Source organism: Chanodichthys erythropterus, chromosome 19, assembly GCF_024489055.1.
Source record: "Chanodichthys erythropterus isolate Z2021 chromosome 19, ASM2448905v1, whole genome shotgun sequence".
Taxonomy (NCBI): domain Eukaryota; kingdom Metazoa; phylum Chordata; class Actinopteri; order Cypriniformes; family Xenocyprididae; genus Chanodichthys; species Chanodichthys erythropterus.
In genome coordinates, this window is record NC_090239.1 from 3,943,286 (window position 1) to 3,969,206 (window position 25,921).

Genomic DNA, 25,921 nt, shown 5'->3' on the forward strand with positions numbered 1-25,921 from the left:
GGCTCGGACAAGATGGAATAGCCTTTGTTGTCCTCATGCATCAATAAGCCTTGGGCACTAAACCCTGTCGCTGGTTTGTGGTGCTAACCGGGAGCAACTGTCCTTGCTGTTTTAGAGATACTCTGACACAGTCGCCTTGCTATAGCAATTTGGCCCTCAGATCTTTATTCCTGCCTATTTCTCCTGCATTACAAGAACTAATTGTTTGTTTACCATTTAATCTACCCAGACCTTAATGTGTGGCCTTGTTAGGAGATGATCAACGATACTCATTTCACCTGTGACTGGTCATAATGTGCTCATCAGTGTAAAAGGAACTGGGGCATTAAATCCATGTGCATAGCTAATATTGGACAAATAAACAGATGACAGTAATACATTGCCATTGCTATTCTTTCTGAGCTCACTCAAGAGATGTGTGCACAGACATTCTCAGAGTGTGTTTTTGCATTCTCTCACAATTCTGCCTCGAGAAACTTTGCGTTCACTCGCAAATAACACAAAAGTTTTGCGAGCGAACGCATCATTTTTTCAGGGCTATGCAAACATTTTGCAAGCGAATGCAAAGATTCTAGGGGGAACACAAAACGTTTGGCTTATTTTTCCTCCCATTATATATTTTTCCAACACCATGTACCCTTAGGGAATCTGTAAATTAGGCTTTAATGAGGAATTCAGTTACACTTTACATTGTTTCATGAACTGTTATACAATCTGCTGTGTATAGTAGTGTAAGTTTTTGTTAGAAAACCAAATGTACTAAATAATGTCATACATTTTAAATGTGGAATGTCTTGTTAAAGATATAAAGTGGGACCTTTAGAATATTGTTTTTTCCCCCAACAGCTTCGAAAGTATATTTCAGAGTTGAAAATATTTAATTTCTAACAAGTTATTATTATGGCCGTCCATGGAATGCTCCAGTGAGCCCAACCAATATCTTTACCATGGTTCAAAACGCAATGCATAGCACAATAAAATGATTGAAATTATAATATGACATAAATTTCATTAGTATCAAATCAGGCAGATGTGTCGATTGTGGTCAAACTATTAATGCAGCGTTAAATGTATAAATAACCCTTAAATAGACAAAACTTTCAGGTTTGTGAACATAGGCTAGCCTACCTGAAAGAAATGCACGGGATGCATCCATCTAGGGCTTTTATCTTTTTCGCTTCTCATCGCCAGACAGCAGTTGCATTTTTTTTTGCGGGAATATTTGTCACAAGTTATCAGCCAGCAGCAAAGTCGAGGTGAGGTGGGGCGTGGGGCGTGGCGCGTGGCGCGCGCGCATGAATGGCGTGTCGCGGAGTGAGGGATCTGAACTCGACAAAGCCGACCTGATATAGTATTTTTTATTATTATTTGTTTTACACAGTAAATATATTTTTTTGACAGGGAAGCTAAGCGCAAACAGGAATATATATTCATTTATTTAAAAAAAAGCACCCCAGAAAAAAGGGCACTTTCTCTCGAGGAAGAAAAAGAGCAGGAGCTCCAGCCCCTTTTTTGTCTATGTGTGCACGTGCCTGGTGATAGGCTTGAATGCAACTGCTCGGCCATGAAAACCCATTCCATTGAGCTCTGTTCTTAAGCTAATCTAAGGCCACAAGACGTCTGGAGGTCTGTAGCTATTGACTCTGCAGAAAGTTGCTGACTTCTGCACGCTGTGCGCCTCAGCCAAGGCCGGACTTACCATTGGGCTTGACTGGGCTCAAGCCCATGGGCCCCGCCCAATAGGGGGCCCCGCCCATTTACGTTAGATTTTTTCAATAATATGTCAGTCTTTTAATTTTTCATTTAAAGTTTGTTGATTGGACTAGCATTGTTACCTGGTCCTGCCCCTGCAATGAAAATTTTAATTTAATAGACCCTTTTCACAATGACGTCAGTTAACTTCCGCCTATCCGCAAAGCAGTGTATCAGTTGTTACCTTCGCGCCGGCGACTTCTCGGGAAAATGCTTTAATAACTTTAAATGCGAACGGTTTATGTCAAGGATTTACACAGTCGGCTTCTTCTGGTAATGATATTTATTATTTACTTTCTGAAACTGCCTTGGTTAGGGTTTCCACGAGCAGAAACTTTTGCAATGTTGTCATTGAATTGAGTTTTATCACAACGATTGTGTGTCCACACAAATCTGTTAGCCTATTTGGAATAAAAGGAATATTGTCTTTAAAAAAATCTTTATTTTTAGAAATTGGTAGGCTATATGATAATGTTCTTGTGAGATTTATTTACAAATAATGGACATCTGGAAGTGTACGTCCATAATAGTCCGAAGAATTAATAGTGTGAAGATTTGAGATAATTTTACATCATACCAGTTTAAACTGAACTGCTGCAATATATTAAGATTGTATAATTTGTAAGAAGTGTATTGAAAATACAAAACGGAAGTAGCCTATGTGTTCATTTAATGTTATTCCCTGGAGAAATAATTTGATTTTGTTCATTTGCTGCTATAACAATGAGTACTGTTGTAAATCCTCTGTATATTTTTGTATGCGACGATCTTGTTCTGCAATAAAGAGACGAATGACAATGTTTTTTTACTATGGTAAAAATGCCATGTACATGAGTCAGTTTTTACAACATTAACAGTTTTCATGTAGAAATAGTATTATATTAAACACAATTTGTATTATTATGTATGCCATATTTATCGAAATAAAAGTATAAAAATAGACTTTGATATTTAAAAAGAATAAGCTTATGTTGATCTTCATTGTACAAAGGCCTGTAGGCGCTGAAATAAGTAGTGCATTAAGGTTTGAATGAATAGTTTTTTACTGCACGTAAATGTTGGAAACATGCGTTTATTTCACAAATATATATAAACAGCTTCATCTGCAATAAAGACAGCAAAGTGCATGTATGGCTTCAGTACGTATTCAACTCCTCCGACTTTAAGCAGCAAATCGCACCGATCGGTAAGTTTTTTTTTTTTTGAGATCTGCGGCTGCTAAATACCTCACCTTGAATTTACATGAAATTGGCCGACTACAGCCATCCTTTAACCACATTTGTGGCATATGTACAAATGTTGAGTGCACTTCATTCGAGTCGCGCTAGTATTCCACTATGCTGACAGAAGGCACTTCCTATATTAAAATTGCTATCTTATATTAGCCTACCACTAAATTTGAACAAAGTTAGGCATGTTCTATGAAGTTCTATTTATGTATTTTTGCTAGAGTACTAAATTACATCTAATGATCTTTAAAATGCCATGGTAATGAGAAAATGCTTATTTAATTTTGTTATATATTATTCTCTAAGATTGTAATTTATGTGATGTAGTAGACATACTGTAGGTCAAAGTCAGCCTAACACTGCCTATATGTATACTGGAGATGTATATAATCTATACAATATGTCAGTACTTACCAAGAACAGATTTATACACTCATAGATTTAGCTATTTATATGTAATACAAATGATTTGTAATGATTGCAACCTTACAAGGTATTTGTTTGTTTTTCAGTATGTTTTCCAGGTAAATAAGTGTTTTATTCTCATTCTGACCAAGATATTTGTGCATTGCAATAAACACCATGATCACTTTGAACTTTTTTAATCATTATTTATTTATTAGAAAACCTTTTTTAATAATTGATCATATAAATAAATTATAACGGTCTTTTTTTTAAACATGTAACTCTGTATACTGTACTAGTCACCTTTTGAAAGTAGCTTTGCACTTCAAATAACGATTGGATCGATTATATTGTTACGCCACCAGATGGCGACAAATTACTTAAAAAAACATTTGTCATTGAATCGTTCATTCAGGAGATTCGTTCAAAATGCTGATTCATCTATGAAACAAGTGTATTTGATTGAGGAATTTAATCATTCATTCAAACCAAAGTTTTTTTTAAATAAATGATTCAGATTAACAATTAACATTTTTATAGACTTAACAAAATAACATAATTTATGTTTATTGCTGAAGTTGTTTGTTCAGAATCGTGATCTCTATTTTTATTCTCAGTTTATCCAGAATTGTGTAGCTCTAATACATAGCTTGTGTATGTATCATTTTGTTCTATTTAAAGTAATGTATAGAAGGTAGGGCCCGAAAGTGACTCAAGCCCAGGGGCCCCCACCACCCTAAGTCCTGCCCTGGCCTCAGCGGCAACGACTTTTTGATCTAACCCCTAAAATGACTACCTCTGGTGCAGTAAGGTTGATTTAGTTGCATTAAATAGTATTTTTCCATTTAAAACCAGTCAATTTAGATTTTTCTACATGTTACTTGGCAACACAATTAAGAATACACTCTTCTCTCGTTTTGGGTAATTGACAACAGAACAACATTTGTGATGTGGCATCTGGTTTCTAGAGAAACCTGTTTCATATCAACTGTTTGACTTCTGTACATTCCTTTCAATGTTTGTGACATGAACCCTATAATCTGAAATCTAAACTTTAGATGATATCTGAAGTGAAAGACTCTTCTTTCTAAGAATTTCTAGCAATGGTCCTATGAAAACGTGCTTTTTTTCATTCCAGGAAAGGTTTAAACTTTAAATACAGGTCTCAGGCGCACTTAAAATCAATGCAAACTTCCTGCTAACCCACAGAGCATTCTAGAAGAAGCTGTTTGAGGTAGGTAAAATCATTCTCTTTAATCTTACGCTCCATAATTCTCTTAGACAATTTATCTTTATTTGTGTAACGGATTGAACTAAAAACATTACATAATAATGGGGTATACGCTAGTTTCAGAGTTCAATATCATCAAACCAATCAAAAACATCAAATCGCTGTTTATTTTTTTAGGATTTGATGTTTTTGATGCAGCTGTGACCTAAAACATTTTATTTGTGTATTTAACTTTTTTTTTAAATCAGCTGAACTGAGGCTTATTGTCAAATAACATTTCTAAAATTCTGTTAGAGCTTTATGAGTTATTTAAGATAAAAATCTATATTAATAAATTTCACTTATACAATTATTTTAATTTACAAGTGTCATGTTTGTGATTTTCATTTGTCGTGTAGCCTAGAACCCCATCTGACCATAAAATCGAAACACACATTTATGACAGTAGGCTACTTTTATTCAGATAAAGAAGTAACATTTCTGTATATTATTTTACATTTCTTTTTGTCAGCATTGAAAACTCCAACAGTCTTCCTTAATTTGACAGACACCCCGCTTATTTTCTCGAGCTGCAGAGATTTTCAAGACACTACTCATCTTTGTTATGCACCTTTTTAACTACATTTCTTTAACTGGAGCAACACCACGAACCTGTACGCTGCATGTATAGGCTAATTCGGTCATGTGACACCACATTTATTTGCGTTAAGCCCTTTTCCTAACCAAAAGTGTTTCCAAAATAACTTTTGCGACATGTCAAGTATTGGAAGAATTTATGCGCTAAAGATAAATGGGAAAAGATTGTGTTGACATTTGAGAAATCTTATCGACAAATGCCATTTCCATCAGCTATATCGCTAAACATTGTGATAAAGTGATAAATCTTGGATGGAAACCTGGCTAATGTCAAGATTCAGAATGGTTGGGAGGGAGCATGAAAAATCATTTCACACATGAATTGGCATGTCTGAGTCCAGACCTTAAATTCATTGAAAGTGTTTGGGATGTGCTGGAGTAGACTTCACAGAGTGCTTGACTCTTGCATTGTAAATACAAGATCTTGACTAAAAATTGATGCACGTCTTGATGGAAATAAGTGTTGTGATGCATCAGTTTTTGGTCAAGAAAGCCTTGAGAGTGTCTCCTATAGTCAGATTTCAGTCTCAGAAATAACTGATTTTTAATAAGATTTTATAAAGTGTTTCAGATTAACATCAGTTTAACTGCATGAAGCTCTGTCTCTCCGATTACAGAATAAGGACTTCTACATTTTGGTTTTATTTCATGAGTGACTGACTTTGTCATCATGAGATTGTCTCCAGTTTCACAACATTTGCTGGTTTTCATATCAGTACTGTCACTGAGTAAGGATTTGTTTACTGTTTGTTTGATTATCAGTCTTAATGTGGCAAAGACAATAAAAAAACAGACAAATTTGAGTTTCTGAATTTAATCATCTCTCTTTTTCTTTTAACAGCCAGGGCACAAACAACACCTGCACCTTCAACAGTGTCAGGTATTATAGTCATTTGAATTAGAACCAGATCTGTTTTTCTCACAGCTCAAAAAAAAGATGTCTGTGGTGTGAAAGAAGAGTCGGTGTGGTATGACGATGTATCTTGACTGACACTTATATAGTGTCAGTCGATATAGATTTTGCTATCAGGGACATGCACATATAGATAATCTGTTAAGGGAATAGATTTTACTAAAGATTTATATTTCCTCTGTGGTATGTTGTAGCTTCTAAATGTGTAGGTTGCTATTTTTCATAATACTGGCACCAACAGGAAAATTTCAATTCCTGGATTTGTTGCCACAAAATAACTTTGTGACGTTGTCAGTTAGTAATTTAATCCCAGTTAGCAATCTTTGGTGGAGATGCATCTTTCAATAGCTGTGATTGACGCATATGGAAGTGAAATAATAACTGAAGTATTTGAAATAAAAAAGCTTGTTGAATTGGACTAACTGAAAAAAATATGCATTGCATTATGCGTTGTATTTTTAGGGCTATAATATTCAAACAGGTAATTTTCAGTCCATTTTATTTTGCTTTACAAATTCGCTTCCACAAATTCAGTGGATCAAATTCGTCAGAAAATTCAACACTGCACATTCGGGAACTGCAGGAAAAGCAGTAATAGAGCACCGATGCATGATCTCCATCTGCTGTTCGTCGGTTTCACCAGCAGGTGCCGCAAGCGGCTGTAGATGAAGACCAAATTAAAGGGTTAGTTCACCTAAAAATTAAACTTCTCTCATTTCTTACTCACCCTTATGTCGTTCCACACCGTAAGACCTTCGTTCATCTTCGGAACACAAATTAAGATATTTCAGTTGAAATCCTATGGCTCCGTGAGGCTTTCATAGGGAGCAATGACATTTCCTCTCTCAAGATCCATAAAGATACTAAAAACATATTTAAATCAGTTCATGTGAGTACAGTGGTTCAATATTAATATTATAAAGTGACAAGAATATTTTTGACACGCGATCCAAATCATGATTCGATACGCTGATTCATAGTGCTCTGAAGCTTCCTGAAGCATTGTTTTGAAATCGGCCATCACTAAATAAGTTGTTATATTGTTTTTTTGGCGCACCAAAAATTTTCTCGTCGCTTTATAATATTAATATTGAACCACTGTACTCACATGAACTGATTTAAATATGTTTTTATTACATTAATGGATCTTGAGAGAGGACATGTCATTGCTGGCTAGGCCTCACGGAGATATCGGATTTCAACAAAAATATCTTAATTTGTGTTCCGAAGATTAACGAAGGTCTTAGGGGTGTGGAACGGCATGAGGGTGAGTAATTAATTACAGAATTTTCATTTTTGGGTGAACTAACCCTTTAAGGTTTTTGGGGGAATCCCAGTACTGCAGTACTTGTGGCACCTGCTGGTGAGGCCGACGAACAGCAGATTGAAGAGATAAAAAAAAACAGACAACAAAATTACTAAAACTTTAACTTACTTACTTACTTTACTTTTGTGGTTTCTAAACAACTGCGGGGCTTTACATCCAGGAATTTTATTTACTCTGAATTCCTTTTATACCCGTTTTGACAGAGATGATCATTCTGCCCTTTTTGAAGAGCTGCTCAGTGCCTTGTCACCGGTTGTTACATCCGAGCCCCCATTTACAGTGGAGGATGTACGCCAGAAATTGAGCAGGTGTAAAGTGGGTAAGGTGCCGGGCCCAGATGGCATTCCGGCCAGGGTGCTGAAATCGTGTGCTATGGAGCTGTCCCCGATCCTTTTGACCATCTTTTGGGACTCCCTCAGGGGGGCACACATTCCAACAATCTGGAAATCTTCTACAATCATCCCGATTCCCAAGAAGCCCCGTCCATCCAAGCTAAACCATTATCGACCCGTTGCACTTACTTCAATAATAATGAAGTGCATGGAAAAGTTAATTCTCAACGCTATCCTTCCAGCAGTCAGACCTCTGCTGGATCCATATCAGTTTGCATATAGGGCCAGGCGGGGAACAGAGGATGCCGTGGCATGTCTCCTCCACCCCCTCCTACAACATCGGGAATCGCCTGGAACCTTCGCATCCATCCTGTTCATTGATTTCAGTTCAGCTTTTAATACAATACAACGGCACCAACTGATTAAAAAGCTTCAATTTCTTAACCTATCTCCTCTTCTCATTCACTGGATTCACAACTTTCTTTGTAATAGACTACAGGCTGTTAGAGTGGGCTCAGTCACCTCCTCCATTATAGTTACCAACACCGGAGTCCCCCAGGGGTGTGTGCTCAGCCCCGTTCTCTATACCCTGTATACGAACGATTGTACTAGCTCATCTTCTGTTACCACATATTTTAAATATTCAGACAACACTGCACAGCATCCAAAATGATCAGTTTACCCATTACGGATCTCTCTCTTCTTAACAGCAAAGCTGTTACACGCATGGCTCGGACAGTCAGTAGAGACTTGGACCACCCTCTCCACATTTACTTTTCTCTGCTGCCCTCAGGCCACAGATACAGAACTTTAAGGTGGAGGCGGGCACGCTTCAGTAAAAGCTTTGTTCCTTCTGCCATTGCTGCTCTAAACAATTTGTAACCTGAACAGATCCTGCATGCTTTGTCTTTTTGTATATTGTTATTATTGTCCTCATTTTTGTGTATTGACAGAGTCTGTGAAAGTAAATTTCCCTTGGGGGACAATAAAGGGTCTATCTATCAAGTTGTCAGTTATAATCATCAAAATTAAAAGAAATATATCAGTCTGTGTGTAATGAATGAATATAATATACAAGTTTCACTTTTTAGTGAAACATTTTATTAGTGAACTAAATCAACTTTTTGATGATATTCTAATTATATGACCAGCACCTGTATATGAGTTTTTGAATAAGTGTTTAATAATTGAATAATGTTTAATAATTTAATGTTTTTTTTTAAACAGGCACTACAGTAGGACCTACAACAACACCACTGACAAGTAATTAAAAACCTTTGAATTTCAATCAGATACTCTTAACTTTCTGTTTCAATTGAAAATACATCAACAGAAAACTGCCCTCGTCAAGTGAGATTATGAAGTATTTAATGGTGTTTGTATTTGTGTTCATTCTTTCAGCAAACACCACATCAACCACCACAGTCTCAACAAGTAATAATGCTGTGACTGATAAACGACTCATCATATGACTATGCAATGTGTTTTAATGTACTTTACAGAAGTGTTTAATACTTGAATAATCTTTTTCTTTAACAGCCACTCCAACAACAACTGCATGGACAGGTATTTATTGGCTTTTGAATTAATGGTTTGTTCATGTCAGAATCACCATAAAAACTGCACATCTTCATTTGTGTTTTTTGTGTTCTTTCTCTCTGCAGCACCGGCGATATTCTATCCATTCGGCTCAGCAGCAGGAGACCATGAACAGCTTGAAAATGGTGGTGAAAGCTACGCATCTGTTGGTCTTTCAACTCCATTTGTGTTCTTTGGCCGCACGTACAACAACATATATGTGAGAATTCAATGCCATTGCCAGTCGAAGCATGAATGCAAATTCTGTAATAAGCCAGCTCATAATTTTCTGCTGGATTTGAACTGATTTCTCATATTACAGGTTAATTATAATGGACTCCTTTCATTCAACATGCAATCAATATCAGGACCTTACTATATTCCCACCAGAGGAGCTGAAGATTACATTGCTGCGCTCTGGAATGACTTTGACGACAATTACAGTGGCGTATACTCGTTTCAGCAGTACACTAATGGAAGTGTGCTCACTCGTGCCACTCATGATATAAACCAGTATTTCCCTCAGATGAACTTCACTGCTTCTTGGGTCTTTGTTGTTACTTGGAAGTATAATCTTCAGCCAAACCCGGTATTTTTTTCTTTCTTCTTCTTCAATTCAGAGACTGTGTAGACTATATTCTGATGTTGTTTCTTTTCTTTTCAGGCAATCCTGTTTCAAGTGGTTTTAATTTCAGGTGGTGGTCATTCTTTCTTTCTGATGAATTATGGTGACTGTGCTGTGTTATATGGTCAAGTGGAGGTAAAACAAACATCGCAGGGTTGAATTAAAATTTTATGCTCTATACCAGCTCTTTATGTATTCATAACATTTGTTTTTCTTGGTTTGAATAGGCTGGATATGACACAATAAACTCCACAAACTCCTTTGTAATTCCTGATTCAACTAATGGCACCTACCAAAACCTGAAGAACACAAGTAATGTGAATGTTCCAGGGCGTTGGGCCTTTAGCAGTACATCTGGTAGGGGTTTCATCAAGATTATGTGTCAGTTTGTTTATGTTATAATGTCTTTGGTATTGTAACGGGGCTGGACTCAGGTAGGGATCCAAATGCAAAACTTTTATTAAAAGTTAGCGTGGTCGTACAGGCGAGCGTGGTCGTATAGGCAGTGTCAGACAGGAGCAAACAGGAATCACAAGGAACAGGCAGAACCGTGGTCAGAATACAGGCAATGGTCAAAGGTAGGCAGATATCAATCACAGAACAAGATAACTAGGCAAGGGTCAAAGGTAGGAACAGGAACAGACAGGGAAACAGGATAACGCTTGGAATTGACACACAGGGTAATCAAGACTTCGCCCATAGGTAGTGTGTGTGTGTGAGTCTTTTATAGTCCAGGTCTTGTGCTAAGTTGTATGTGGCAACAGGTGATTGGTGTGGAGTGAACATGTGACTGGCAGGGAGGATTGTGGGAAGTGTAGTCCGGGAACTGGCAGGAACAGACGGTGATCATGACATAACGCCCCCCTCCCGGAAGGGACGCGACGTAAAAGGAACAGCAAGGGGGGGGGGGGTGCATTGGGGACCTGCATGCAGACAGGAACGGGGTCTCCAATGCAGGTCCTGGAACTCGGGCAGCCACGGAGGGTCAGGTGCCACGGGCAGCCATGGCGGGTCAGGTGCCACGGGCAGCCATGGCGGGTCAGGTGCCACGGGCAGCCAAGGCGGGTCAGGTGCCACGGGCAGTAGGTGGGTAGGAGTGTCAGGAAGCCACAGCGGGTCAGGTGGCTCGGGCAACCACGGCAGGTCAGGTGGCTTGGGCAGCCACGATGAGACAGAGTCTGTAGATGACCACGGTGGGTCAGAGTCCATAACTGGCCATAGGGAGTTAGCCATAAAAGTTCGGAGGCCGTTGATGGCAGTAGCCGGGCAGGGTTCCCACCCACAAGCTCCCCACCCTCAGGTATACTGCCCACCCCCCCCCCACCCCCCCCCACCCCCAAAAAAAGTTCTTGGGGAATTCAACGGAGGCCGTGGCGGGTTCGTGGGCAAGGAGTTTGGGTGATGCCATCAGGGCAAGGCACTTGGGTGACGCCGGCAGGGCAAGGCGCTTGGGCAGTGCTGGCAGGGCAAGGCGCTTGGGTGGCGCTGGCAGGGCAAGACACTTGGGTGGCGCTGGCTGGGCAGGATGCTTGGGCGGAGCAAGAAAGACCTCTGGAGTGGTCTCCGGGCCCACAGCGGGCTCTGGGAAGGCCTCTGAGCCTTGCAGAATGAAAGAAACCTTCTTCCTCCTCTTCCTCCTCTTATGTGGATGAGGCAGCGGCTCTGTGTTCACCTCCTCTGTGGACGCTGCAGCGAGCTCATGGACTGAAGTGGACTCTGGAGCGGACCCACTGGCTAGAGCCGGCTCTGGAGCGGACTCAGTGGCTGGAGTGGATTCAGGAACATACTTACTGGCTGGAGCGGATTCAGGAACGGACTCACTGGCTGGAGCGGGCTCTGGAGCGGACTCAACAGCTGGAACGACCCCTTTGTTCACTGACACTGAAGGGGCGGCCATCTTGCCCGTGGGCACTGGTGAAACGGCCATCTTGTCCAACACATCCTGAGAGCTTGAGTTCGTTACAATCGGCGAACTTGAGTGCGTTGCAACCGGCGAATTTGAGTGCGAAGCGGCCGGCAGAGGCTTAGGAATACCAGCCGCTCAGGCTGAAGTCAGCGGTGGATCAGCCACACTGGAATGCAACCCTCTCCGCTCCCTGACTGATCTAGAGACGTGACGTTGCTCTGGGCGATCAGCGGAGACGTGGCGTTGCTCTGGGCGATCAGCGGAGATGTGGCGTTGCTCTGGGCGATCAGCGGAGACGTGGCATTGCTCTGGGCGATCAGCGGAGACGTGGCGTTGCTCTGGGCGATCAGCGGAGATGTGGCGTTGCTCTGGGCGATCAGCGGAGACGTGGCGTTGCTCTGGGCGATCAGCGGAGACGTGGCGTTGCTCTGGGCGATCAGCGGAGATGTGGCGTTGCTCTGGGCGATCAGCGGAGACGTGGCGTTGCTCTGGGCGATCAGCGGAGACGTGGCGTTGCTCTGGGTGATCAGCGGAGATGTGGCGTTGCTCTGGGCGATCAGCGAAGACGTGGTGTTGCTCTGGGTGATCAGCGAAGACGTGGTGTTGCTCTGGGTGATCAGCGGAGATGTGGCGTTGCTCTGGGTGATCAGCGGAGATGTGGCGGGGAAGGAGGTCATTCCACCAGCCAGGAACAGTCCCGGAGAAGGTCAGTGAGAGTGATTTTGTGCCCCTATGTGATGGCACCACAAGGCGCCGTACACTTGCAGAACGCAAGTTTCTGGAGGGCGCATAAGTCTGAAGTTGTGAGTTAAGGTATAGCGGTGCAGAGCCAGCGGTCGTTCTGTAAGCAAACATCAGAGCCTTGAATTGGATGCGAGCAGCTTCTGGCAGCCAGTGCAGACTGACGAAGAGAGGAGTGACGTGCGCTCTCTTCGGTTCGTTGAAGACCAGTCTTGCTGCAGCATTCTGGATCAGTTGCAGAGGCTTGATAGTGCATGCTGGAAGGCCAGCCAAGAGAGCATTACAGTAGTCCAGTCTGGATAGAACAAGAGCTTGGACAAGAATTTGTGTGGAATGTTCCGATAGGAAGGGTCTAATCTTCCTGATGTTGTACAAGGCAAATCTGCAGGACCGGGTCATTGCTGCAACATGATCTGTGAAGGTTAGACAATCATCCGTCACCACTCCAAGGTTTCTGGCTGTCCTGGAAGGAGTGATTTTATGCTTGTAAAGCTGGTTTATTGAAATATCTTTACATTTTGCTATAACTAAAATGTGTCCGGGCTTGTTTTTATTTCTAAAGTATGGTGCGCCTGAAGAATGAGAATGAGTTGAGTTGCAAGTCCAATATCATATGCCCATGCAAAGGTTTTACTGATTTTTGCAGGGTTTAATGATTTAATGTTTTTTTTTTTTTTTTTTTTTTAAACAGGCACTACAGTAGGACCTACAACAACACCACTGACAAGTAATTAAAAACCTTTGAATTTCAATCAGATACTCTTAACTTCTTGTTTTAATTGAAAATACATCAACAGAAAACTGCCCTCGTCAAGTGAGATTATGAAGTATTTAATGGTGTTTGTATTTGTGTTCATTCTTTCAGCAAACACCACATCAACCACCACAGTCTCAACAAGTAATAATGCTGTGACTGATAAACGACTCATCATATGACTATGCAATGTGTTTTAATGTACTTTACAGAAGTGTTTAATACTTGAATAATCTTTTTCTTTAACAGCCACTCCAACAACAACTGCATGGACAGGTATTTATTGGCTTTTGAATTAATGGTTTGTTCATGTCAGAATCACCATAAAAACTGCTCACATCTTCATTTGTGTTTTTTGTGTTCTTTCTCTCGGCAGCACCGGCGATATTCTATCCATTCGGCTCAGCAGCAGGAGACCATGAACAGCTTGAAAATGGTGGTGAAAGCTACGCATCTGTTGGTCTTTCAACTCCATTTGTGTTCTTTGGCCGCACGTACAACAACACATACGTGAGAATTCAATGCCATTGTCAGTCGAAGCATGAATGCAAATTCTGTAATAAGCCAGCTCATAATTTTCTGCTGGATTTGAACTGATTTCTCATATTACAGGTTAATTATAATGGACTCCTTTCATTCAACATGCAATCAATATCAGGACCTTACTATATTCCCACCAGAGGAGCTGAAGATTACATTGCTGCGCTCTGGAATGACTTTGACGACAATTACAGTGGCGTATACTCGTTTCAGCAGTACACTAATGGAAGTGTGCTCACTCGTGCCACTCATGATATAAACCAGTATTTCCCTCAGATGAACTTCACTGCTTCTTGGGTCTTTGTTGTTACTTGGAAGTATAATCTTCAGCCAAACCCGGTATTTTTTTCTTTCTTCTTCTTCAATTCAGAGACTGTGTAGACTATATTCTGATGTTGTTTCTTTTCTTTTCAGGCAATCCTGTTTCAAGTGGTTTTAATTTCAGGTGGTGGTCATTCTTTCTTTCTGATGAATTATGGTGACTGTGCTGTGTTATATGGTCAAGTGGAGGTAAAACAAATATTAGATGATTGAATTAAAATTCTATATGCACCAGCTCTTTATGTATTCATAAAATGTGTTATTCATGGTATTAATAGGCTGGATATGACACAATAAACTCCATAAGCCACTTTGTAATTCCTGATTCAACTAATGGCAACTACCAAAACCTGAAGAACACAAGTAACGTGAATGTTCAAGGGCGTTGGGCCTTTATCAGTAAATCAGGTAGGGGTTTTATCAAGATTGTGTGTCAGTTTGTTTATATCATGTTATAATGTCTTATCTATTATGTTTGTGTGTCCCTTTAGAAAGCCTCATAGGAGTTCAAATGAGACTTACATCATATTCAGACCTGACACAGAGTGGAAAGATTGAGGCTGTTTTGCAGCAAGTAAGTCACGGGGGCATTTTATCTTTTATGGACTTCCATACCAGTAGAGTATAATGCAAATAAAATACTTTACGTTCTGTCTGTTCATCCTCATTTCAGATAAAACAAGAGCTGGTCAGTCATGGACTTCCAAGTAGCATCGAGATGAAGATCAGAAATGTCAAAAAGACGCAGCCATAATATGAGCCTCAAGGAAGAGAATTAAAACACTGAATGTTATTGCCATTGAAAATTTAAAAACTGATAAAGAGAATAATGTCACTCTACAGGAAGGGAACCTTTATATTTTCTCACCCTTCAATTTATTTCATATACATATAGATCAAATCCACATAATGATAAAAAAGAACTATATTTTATTTGTTTGATCCAACTTATTTCTGAGTTCATAGCTTGAATAATAATCATTCTCTTTTTTTTCCTTTTCTTGTCATGCTTTTGTATTATCAGATCTCTTGCAAGGTTGCATGGCTTTAAAACAAATCAAACTGGTCTGAAGCTTGTGAACAGTGAAATCTGACCTTCCTCTACAACTCTATTTACTAGAAACATACTTACACAAGCAGACAAATACTTGACCCAGTTGAACTATTGCTTTCACTTTTAAACGCCCTTATCTCAGTGGTGAGAAAAGTATGTTGTATTATTTAGATTACAAAATCTAAAATGTATTTTAACATCTTTGTAAATATTTGTCCTTTAAAATAAATGAGGCTTGTTTATACATAGGTATCCTAATTTGTGGCTTAATAAGTGGATAGAAATAATATAGTATGACAATGAATAAACAACAGGGGCCGTATTCACAAAACATCTTAAGGCTAAAAGTAGCTCCTAACTTGCTGATTTAGGAGAAACTCTTAAAAATAATGGGCGTGTCAGTCCTAATTTTAGGAGTCCTAAATTTTTGCTCTAAGAGTATTTCACAAAGCATTTTAGTGCTAGCTAATAACTAGCTAAACATTAGCAGTAGTCAAGAGGACTCCTAAATCACTAAGACTAAATCACATACAATCCTAATCCACTTTAAGACACTGTACACCATGCAAGGTCAAATCCGGCCCGCCAGAGATTTCCATCCGGTCCCCCAAATAATACTGAATTCAGGAATAGCCTTGTAAGAGGAAAAAGTTTAGGGCTGGTCCGAATACCATTTTTTGAGCTTCAAAGCTTCGGTAGTAATGAACATCGACTATTTGAGGGGCTGAACATATTAAAGGCAGGAATCTGTGTCTGTATGTCCGTTTGCATTTTTATTATTTCGAGAACCGTTCATCCAATCGACTTCACAACGGAGACGGTGCAGTGTCGCATTTGGTGCAATATTATGGGAAGCCAAACACACCAAAAGTGGTACGAGGCAGCGGGGTGTTACAAAGCTCGCGCCGCGCTGACATGTCATCTGCGCGGATCAATGGACCGAGCCGCGCGACCGACTCGTCAGCGCAGCGCGGACGAGTTTTCTAGCGCCACCCAATGGGCAGCGCGGCGCGAGCTAATCTCATCCAATAGTATCCAGCTGCAGACCCGCAGCACCACAGTTTCAGAACCGCAGTTTCATGATGTCTACAGTATTTAACAACAATACTTTTAAATAAAGTCATTTTTCTGTTCATATCGGCCTAACATGCATAAGATATCATGATGTACAAAGAGCAAAATTTTAAAACAGCCTATATGCTTAATGTCAATGAATGGATACACAGTCGTGTAGGCTACTGCGAGAATAGGCTACAACTACGCCGTTTTTATTTTTAAATTATTTTCTCCACGTTTTAAATAGGCTAATACAATGACACAGAGTTTGAGAATATTTATTTATTATTATTTTTATTAATTCAAACATATATTAATACATGTGTAACATGACTGTATATTTGATCGTATTATTTCCTTCATATGTTCAAATTGTTACACATAGTCAGGGCCGTTTCTAGACTTTTTGGCACCCTAGGCAAGATTCCTATTAAGATCCCCCCCCCCCCCCCCATTTTTGTGAGTCAATTCTACTAGCTCTCTGCATGTTATATATTTACAAAAATATTTATAAGAACCCATGCATGAAAAAAAGATGATGAAAAAAAAATTTTAAACATATATTTCAGAGCAAACTGAAACTCTTAAGCTAGTTAAAATTGTATTCTACTCACAAAAATGATAGTTAATAAAATAAACTACATGAAACTGTTATTAGTTTAACTCTAAATACAATCTAATGAAGATGGTATTTTGGTGTTCATGTAGCCTACAGAAATAAAATATTTTTAAGAATGTTTTTTTTTCTCCAAAGTTAAAAAATGTGTTGAATAACAATACACCACTCATTTATGTTCTATAATTGTTTTAGCTTCTCTTTCTACAGTAGCATCTGCCTTGTGTTTCTCCAAAAATGTGTTGAGTGCACCTTATGATTGTTTGTAGAATTAATATAAAACTCTCCAGCAGAAACAGATTCTCGTGATCTACACACCCAAATCACAATGCCTGTCTGTCTGTGACTTCAACTGCACTATTACAGCATGAAGAAATGTATATATTTGATGTTTTTAAGTTATTTCTTGATATGCACTGAATTCATGTAAACTAATTTTTATTTATTTATTTTTTGTTTGTTTTTCTGTTGAAGCTATGTTCGTTTGGCAGGTCCACGCTGGTTGTCAAACTTGTCATAGTTATGGTACTATCACTTGGTCAATTTACACTAAACAGCCATCTCTGATAATGATTTTTTTATTCAACTGTATTATGCTATAAATTAATATTCCGTTGCTGAAATGAGCATGACGTGGTAAACCTGTCCTATGTTAATATGCAGTGTCATGTTTTGCTCGTGATGATGGAGCAACTTGTAAAGAACAGAACAATTAATCAATTAGTAACATACCTGCATATTTCGCTTTCTTTTTCTCATCCTCTTTCTGAAACTAAAACACTTAATCCAGTAAGCATGGATAACGACGTTCCCTGCCGCCTTCTACGTCTCATTTCTCTATTCTCTTATTAACAGCAGCGGTTGAATCTGAGAGCTCACTTAACATCCCGATGCGATCCACTAGCCTATCACCAGGAGACTTGTCACTCAGATAATCGCAAGTAACGTTAGCCTAATCATAATGCCTCAAAATAGCAAAAGTACGAAATAACAATATTAGTAATAATAATAATAATAATAATACAATAAATAAATAAAAAATCTTGGAGGGGCGGGGGCTCTCACTGGCGCCCCCCAGCTGTTTGCGCCCTAGGCGACCGCCTTGCTTGCCTATGCCTAGAAACGGCACTGCACATAGTACTTACATTATGTAACGTAGGCTATTTAATGTCAAATAAAAATAACCATTTAAAAAAAAGCCTTGAACAAGTAAAACGTGTGTTGAAAACAAATAGGATATAAAACATTTCTAAAATAATAGGATTAAAACATATTTAAACTGCTGATAATAAAATAAAAACAAGCAAAAAACAAATAATCATCTTAAAACACTTAAAGATTATAAGCCCATATCATGGCATTTCTGCAGAAAACCCTGTCTTTTCATCCCTGAAAACAAAATGAATAAGTTTTATTAATATTTATTTAATATTAACACGATACATATCTTTGACAAATGCAAAAAAATCTTTAATGATAAAATGTAAATGATTCAATAGCCTAGCAGACACTTAGTAATACAAATACTTAGTAATATAAATATATAGGCCTAAATATAAATTCGCTCACCACATCATGACAGAAATATCATACACTCACCATATACACCTTCTGATGTCTCATTGGCTTAAATGCATGTTTCTCTTGTTCAAGGATTTGGAATGATTAAATACATGTAGGCTTATATTTTGACATTAAATGCCCTTAAATGCCTCTGTGTCTTTATACTATTTGTCAGAAGTTCACAACATGAACATAAGGAAATAATATCACATAGGCCTACAGTCAAGGGAGACATTTTACTATATGGTTACACATTTATTAATATATTTTCAAAATTATTTGGTTAAAAGTATATTTGTTCACAGTTTATACAAATTAGTTCATGCCTTAACAAAACATAGTTTTGCAAAACATTGCATTATCGATTAACTTGGTAATTAAAACTCCTCTTTGTACATCATGATATCTTATGCATGTTAGGCCGATATGAACAGAAAAATGACTATTTAAAAGTATTGTTGTTAAATACTGTAGACATCATGAAACTGCGGTTCTGAAACTGTGGTGCTGCGGGTCTGCAGCTGGATACTATTGGATGAGATTAGCTCGCGCCGCGCTGCCCATTGGGTGGCGCTAGAAAACTCGTCTGCGCGGTCGCGCGGCTCGGTCCATTGATCCGCGCAGATGACATGTCAGCGCGGCGCGAGCTTTGTAACACCCCGCTGCCTCGTACCACTTTTGGTGTGTTTGGCTTCCCACACAATATAGATGGACACGCGAGACACGACACATTCAGAATTAATAAACTTTTAGTAAACTACAGTCAGAACAGCGCGAGCGGGAAGCGGCGCACCTCACGAGAACGGACATTGCACTACTGATATAAAACGCATACACACAGGTCTGTTACATTAAGCAATACTTTTAAGGTAGTTTAATATTTTTCTGATTAACAAATTGGCACAGTAAGGTAAGGATTTAAATAAAGAAAAACGAAATTTAAATAAAGAAAAAACGAAATTTAAATAAAGAAAAAATGAAATTTAAATAAAGAAAAAAAATTTAAATAAAGAAAAACTAAATTAAGTTAAATTAAAAACGAGATTAATTTAGATTGATAATAACGGGTAAAAATGCTAATACATTTTGTTTCTATTATTCTATTTTTTCCACAATGTCAAAGCAACAAAACACAAGCTCAGACATGCACTTCGGTCCATACAAACTCTGCTATCGCCCCCTGGTGGCTTGCTGCAGTACAGGTAATATGTAAAAAATAACATAAAATTGGAATTAGAATTAGTATATCAAATAATAACATATTAGTATACAATTCAAATTTTATTTTATATTACGAGTATCTGGCCCTTACAGTGTCTGCAGAGAAAAATTCTGGCCCTTGGACAAATATAGCCTAGTTGATGACCCCTGCTGTACACCATTGAGGCAATAGCAATAGAGCCTTGGGTGCTGAACCTTTTCTTCATAAATGCAATACAATTTGATTTATAGATTTGAATCTACGATGAGACGCCAAAAAAAAAAAAAAAAACAAATTTAACAAATAAATAAATATTGTCTGATTACCTGTGGCAGTGGTTTTCATGAGTTCACACTTACAAATTATTGAATAGAGTAAAAAAAAAAATTATATATAATAATATAATATAATTTGTCACTTGAATTCTGAATTCTGAGATGAAGACATCCAAGAGGTGGACAATTAACTGTATATACTAGTTTAATTAGTGACACTATGGCAAAATTATGGCAACATTTTATTTTGACTATGGCAACATTTTTGTTAAAAAAAATGTTTATTTGAATAATGCAACATTTGTGTTTTAAAACCTTTATTTTAATTTGGAAACATGACACCTCATTCTACAATATTTCTGTGATTAAATCGCTGACTCCTCCCCCATCAGCCAATCACAGACTTCAGTCTATTCCTTAGTAAAAGTTTGTCTCAGCAGCTTTGTGAATAGGTTTTAAGAGGAAACTCTTAGCTAAGAACTTTTACTGTTATTTAGGAGAACTCTTAATGGTAAGATAAAATATTGTTATAAAATATTGTTATAAAATATGAGTTATTTTATTACTGAGTTAATTTAGGTTTATTTTGTCTGGTTAGTGCACACACTGGCAAGTTAAAAATTTCTTGGTTCATTTAATTGTCACAAGAAATTATCTTTTTGTATCGGCAAACATACGGAAAGACATATGATTGGTAGACTGAGAAAAGATCTTGTTTTAGGTAATTGGTGCCTGTGGCTGAGGGAAATTGTCTGTTCCTTTGCTCACCACGAGAGGGAGACAACAGCTGTGCACTGCAATAAATCAGTAAAATTGTTCGGCAATATCAACTTTTTTTTTTTTTTTTTTTTTTTTTAACTACAGTTAATAGTGATGTTTTCTTAATATTTCAATGAAATATAATAAGTAGTTCATTTTGAATAAAATGAATTCTGAATCCCATTTTTTTAAAGTTATCTCTCTCCTCATGGTTATTTTTTGGGTATGTTTACCCATCATTCAGATCCAACAATTCTCAACGATATGAATCGTATCAAATAGATTTTTACATTTTCAGAAGAACATGAACAAAAGTAGCTGCGTGCTGGTGTGTTGTGAGTGTTTGTGTTGTTTTCAGTTAATATTAATGGTTGATACAGGGTTTTTGGCGTATTAATCAACCTTTTTTATAGGTATTAATTGCACTTGACAGTGAAACTCGACATTTAAAAACTGACATTGCCTAAAAATATCTGTTGGTATGTTAAAAACATTCCTGTTCTTCTGTCATGTTTTAGAGGCGATCTCTCTGCATCTAGAAATTCTACAGCAGGTGGTGATAAAATATCATAACAGGGAGGCATTGTTGTTTTATTTACCAGTTAATGACATTTGACTAGTCTATTATAGTATGGGTACTGAAGTGATATTGTCACAAAGTTCATCATCCTGATCCTCATTCTGTAATATTTGTGTGAATACAGTAATTGAGAGAAGCCAGAAGAAGTTGTGAAGAGGAGCCGCCTTGGCTCAAACATGTTTGTCCAGCACATCCCACAGATGCTTGATTGGATTGAGATCTGGGGAATTTGCAGCCCAGGGCAACACTTGAACTATTTGTCATGTTCTTCAAACCATTCCTGAACAATGTGTGCAGTGAGGTGTGCATTATCCTGCTGAAAGAGATCACTTCCACCAGGAAACACCGGGACCTGCTCTGCAACATTGTTTAAGTATGTGGGACGTCTTATATTGGCATCCACATGAATGGCTGGACCCAGGGTTTCTAAGCAGAACGTTGTCTAGTCTAGAGCATCACACTCCTTCGACCAGCTTGTTGAAGGAATCTCAACTGGGTTGCTGAGATTCTTGGGTTTTTGTGTGTGTGTGTGTTTTTGTTTAATAATTTCTTGCTGTGTTCCAACAAATTTTCTTTCATTCCAGGACGTGTTTTCCTTTCAGGGAAACATTTAAAACTAGTGAAACTTCCTGTTCACAAACAGCAGGTGCAAGAGCAGCTTAGAAGGGTAAGTCAAATCTTTCTATGTAATATTACATTCCATAAGCTTTATTCTATGTGTAATGGAATATTATAATATGATATTATAATAAATGGGTATATTTTGCTATAAATAAATAAATAAAAAGAAAATAAAGTATGTTTATGATTTTTTAAAACAGCAATATGTGTTCAATAAATATTTATTAATAATTATTCTGTACTAAAATTTATTAGTAATATACAGAATTAAATAATTATTCTGCCAAAGTATATAGCAGATGTAATTGGTACGCCTAAAGGGAACTGGTGAAGAAAAAATATGAGAGGGGAGGAAAAATTATTTGGCAGTACCTTTGTGCTTTATATTAAATGTTTGTGTTAACCCAAGAAACTCGCAAAGATCTCCTGAAGTTTTGCAACCAAACGCAAATGTTTTTGCAACTGATTGCAAAGATAAAGGCAAAGGTAAATTAATTGTTTAAATTAAGATTTGTACATCATCTAAACGCTGAATAAGTTAGGATAGGACAATATTTGTCCCAGATACAATTATTTGAAAATCTGGAATCTGCAAAAATATTGAGAAAATTGCCTTTAAAGTTGTGTATAGATGAATTCCTTAGCAATGCATATCCACTCACAAAACAATTTTTTTTATATATTTACAGTAGGAAATTTACAAAATATATTCATGGAACATGATCTTTACTTAATATCTATGATTTTTACTTAATAATAATAATAAATATACTTAATATGTATGTATTTAATAATATACAATGTATTGTTGGCTATTGCTACAAATATACCCGTGCGATTTTCTCAATATGTGTATTTTTTTTTTTTTTTTTTTTTTTGCACCCTCAGATTCCAGATTATTGTCCTATCCTAACAAACCATACATCAATGGAAAACTTATTTATTCATCTCTCAGATTATGTATATTAATTAAAACAATTGACCCTTATGACTGGTTTTGTGGTCCAGGGACATGTTTAGCTTATTTTTCCACAGCCATGTCCCCTTAAGGAATCTGTAAATTAGGCTTTAATGTGTAATTCAGTTTCACTTTATATTGATTCTTGAACTGTTATAAAAAAATATATTATTTGATAAATCTGCTGTGTACAATTCTTGTTGGCAAACCAAATGTACTAAATAATGTCATACATTTTAAATGTGGAATTTGTTGTAAAAGATGTCTAGTATAAAGTGGGACCTTTAGAATATTTATGTTTTTTTCCCAACAGCTTTGAAAGTAACACCTACTGTCATACTTCAAAGTTGAAAATATTTAATTTCTAACATCTCGGTTACGTATGTAACCCTCGTTCCCTGAAGGAGGGAACGGAGACGTACGTCAGTAGTGACCGACGAATTGGGATATGGCTTAGAGAGCCCTATCAGCTTCGTGTAAACTAAAACAAGCCAATGGAATTGGCGTGCGATATTTGCATAATGCGCACCGCCCCCGACAGGTGTACATAAATAGGAAGCAGATGCAATCGCACTCTGTTTTTCGCTGAGGAGACAACTGGTGTCCGCGCTACAGCGAGGGTACAGAAACTGTGGCGACGGGACGTACGTCTCCGTTCCCTCCTTCAGGGAACGAGGGTTACATACGTAACCGAGACGTTCCCTTTCAGTCGGTCACGTTCGACGTACGTCAGTAGTGACCGACGAATTGGGATCCCAACTAAAGCGCCACAGTTCCGAAACCCCTTCCAGTGCCCAGCGCAAGCTCAGCCGCCCATAGCACCGGCTGGCGGTGAAGGGGGCGAGCTTACACCGAGAGAGTCTACTGCTGTCTAACCAATACCCACTAAGTAAACTAGACTCACTGGGGAAGCGAACCCGTAAGGGACGCTGCGGAGACCACTACCTACCCAATGGGGGAGGGAATACACACATGGACTGGCCCGGGGGGCAGTACGCATATGGAGTCCCGACACTTAGAGTGGGTACAACACGTCTACCGACTAGTGGATGCGAGTACACGTGAGGATACCGGCTCTACACGTAGGCTATAAAACCTAGCGAACGTGTTTGGTGTCGCCCAGTCCGCAGCTCTACAGATATCTGTCAGCGAGGCGCCATGAGCCAGCGCCCAGGAATGCAATGCAACCAGAAGAACCGTCTTAAGAGACATTAGTTTCAGGTCGACTGATTGCAAAGGTTCAAAGGGATGACCCCGGAGAGCTGTGAGAACCAGGGTCAGATCCCAAGAGGGTACGGAGGAAGGGCGAGGAGGATTCAGTCTCCTGGCCCCCCATCAGGAATCTGACGATCAGATCGTGTTTCCCCAGGGACTTACCCTCAACTGCGTGGTGATGTGCGGCAATAGCGGCAACATACACCCTGAGGGTGGAGGGAGACAGCCTTCGCTCCAACCCATCTTGCAGAAAGGAAAGCACGGATCCGACCGAACATGATCGGGGGTCCTCTCGGCGAGAGGCACACCATTCGACGAACAGGTTCCACTTCAACGCATAGAGACTCCTAGTGGAAGGAGCTCTAGCGGAAGTGATGGTGTCTACGACCGCTTGCGGGAGATCACTCAGAACCTCCGCATCCCGTCCAGGGACCACACGTGGAGGTTCCATAGATCGGGACGCGGGTGCCACAGGGTGCCCCATCTCTTAGTCAGGGGGTCCTTCCTCAGAGGAATCGGCCAGGGAGGGGCTGTCGCGAGGAGAATGAGGTCTGAGAACCAGGTCCGAGTGGGCCAGTACGGAGCCACTAACAGAACCTGCTCTCCGTCCTCCCTGACCTTGCACAGGAGTTGTGCGAGAAGGCTCACTGGGGAAAACGCATATTTGCGCGACCACCGGACAAGGGTGCGATGGCAGCTCGGTGTCACGAAGCGTGCCGCACTGCCACGCCCATCTTGGGACCCGGCCGCGGAGCCAGTGTTGAAGCGGTCTCATATGAAGCAATCCGAGCGGCATTACCGCGGCTGCAGATGCCATATGCCCCAGGAGCCTCTGAAAATCTTTCAGTGGAGCCGCTGTCCTGCACTTGAGCGAGCTCAGGCAGTTCAACACCGACTGGACGCGCGCCTCGGTGAGACGCGCAGTCCATGCGACCGAGTCTAGCTCGAGACCGAGACAAGAGATCCTCTGCCCGGGGGCGAGTTTGCTCTTGTCCCAGTTGACCTGAAGACCCAACCGGCTGGGAGCTAAAACCATGTCGGGTAGGACTTTGTACTGACATGCCCGACCCTCGAACGCAGACCGGAGGAAGGGTCTGTGTCGAGGCAGAATCGAGACATGAAAGTACGCGTCCTTCAGGTCTATTGCTGCAAACCAATCCTGGGGACGGTCCAGGATTGGCCGTAGCCCACCGCCCTTTTTCGGTACAATGAAGTAGGGACTGTAGAACCCCGACTTCATATCGGCTGGAGGGACCGGCTCGATTGTATCCTTCACCAAGAGGACAGCAATCTCCGCCCGGAGAACAGGTGCACTGTCCAACGACACCTGAGTGAAGTGGACAGCCCTGAAGACCGGGGGACGCCGGGCGAACTGAATCGCATAGCCGAGTCTGATAGTACGAATGAGCCAACTGGACAGGCTGGGGAGCTTTATCCACGCTTCCAGACACTGAGCCAGCGGGACCAAAGGCACCACAGACGCACCGGGGGTGGGGCAGCAAGGCAGAGAGGGACCCAACTCGGACGGCTTGGGAGCGGGATCACAACTGCATCGCAACAGACCGCTCGACTGGCGGGATCCTCGCGTATCCCCTGGCTTCCCCGCCGTCCAGGGAGGTGAAGGTGGAAGAGGGACCAGGCCCTGTACGAGCCCCATACGGAGCTTGCCAAGACCTGGTCACCTCATCGTGTACTTCCGGGAAGAAAGGCATTGGGGCGGGACGCAGGATTTG

At 39.8% G+C, this 25,921-nt stretch overlaps 1 protein-coding gene across 1 annotated transcript; it reads left to right on the forward strand.

Moving 5' to 3' along the window:
• Positions 1-13,083: 13,083 nt before the first annotated feature.
• LOC137008309 (sushi, nidogen and EGF-like domain-containing protein 1) lies at positions 13,084-15,044 on the forward strand. The gene is made up of 9 exons (XM_067370279.1): positions 13,084-13,096; positions 13,541-13,573; positions 13,679-13,705; positions 13,806-13,939; positions 14,042-14,308; positions 14,384-14,479; positions 14,569-14,704; positions 14,782-14,864; positions 14,964-15,044. Exons 1-9 carry the CDS (start codon positions 13,084-13,086, stop codon positions 15,042-15,044), a joined length of 870 nt encoding a protein of 289 aa, XP_067226380.1.
• Positions 15,045-25,921: the final 10,877 nt, after the last annotated feature.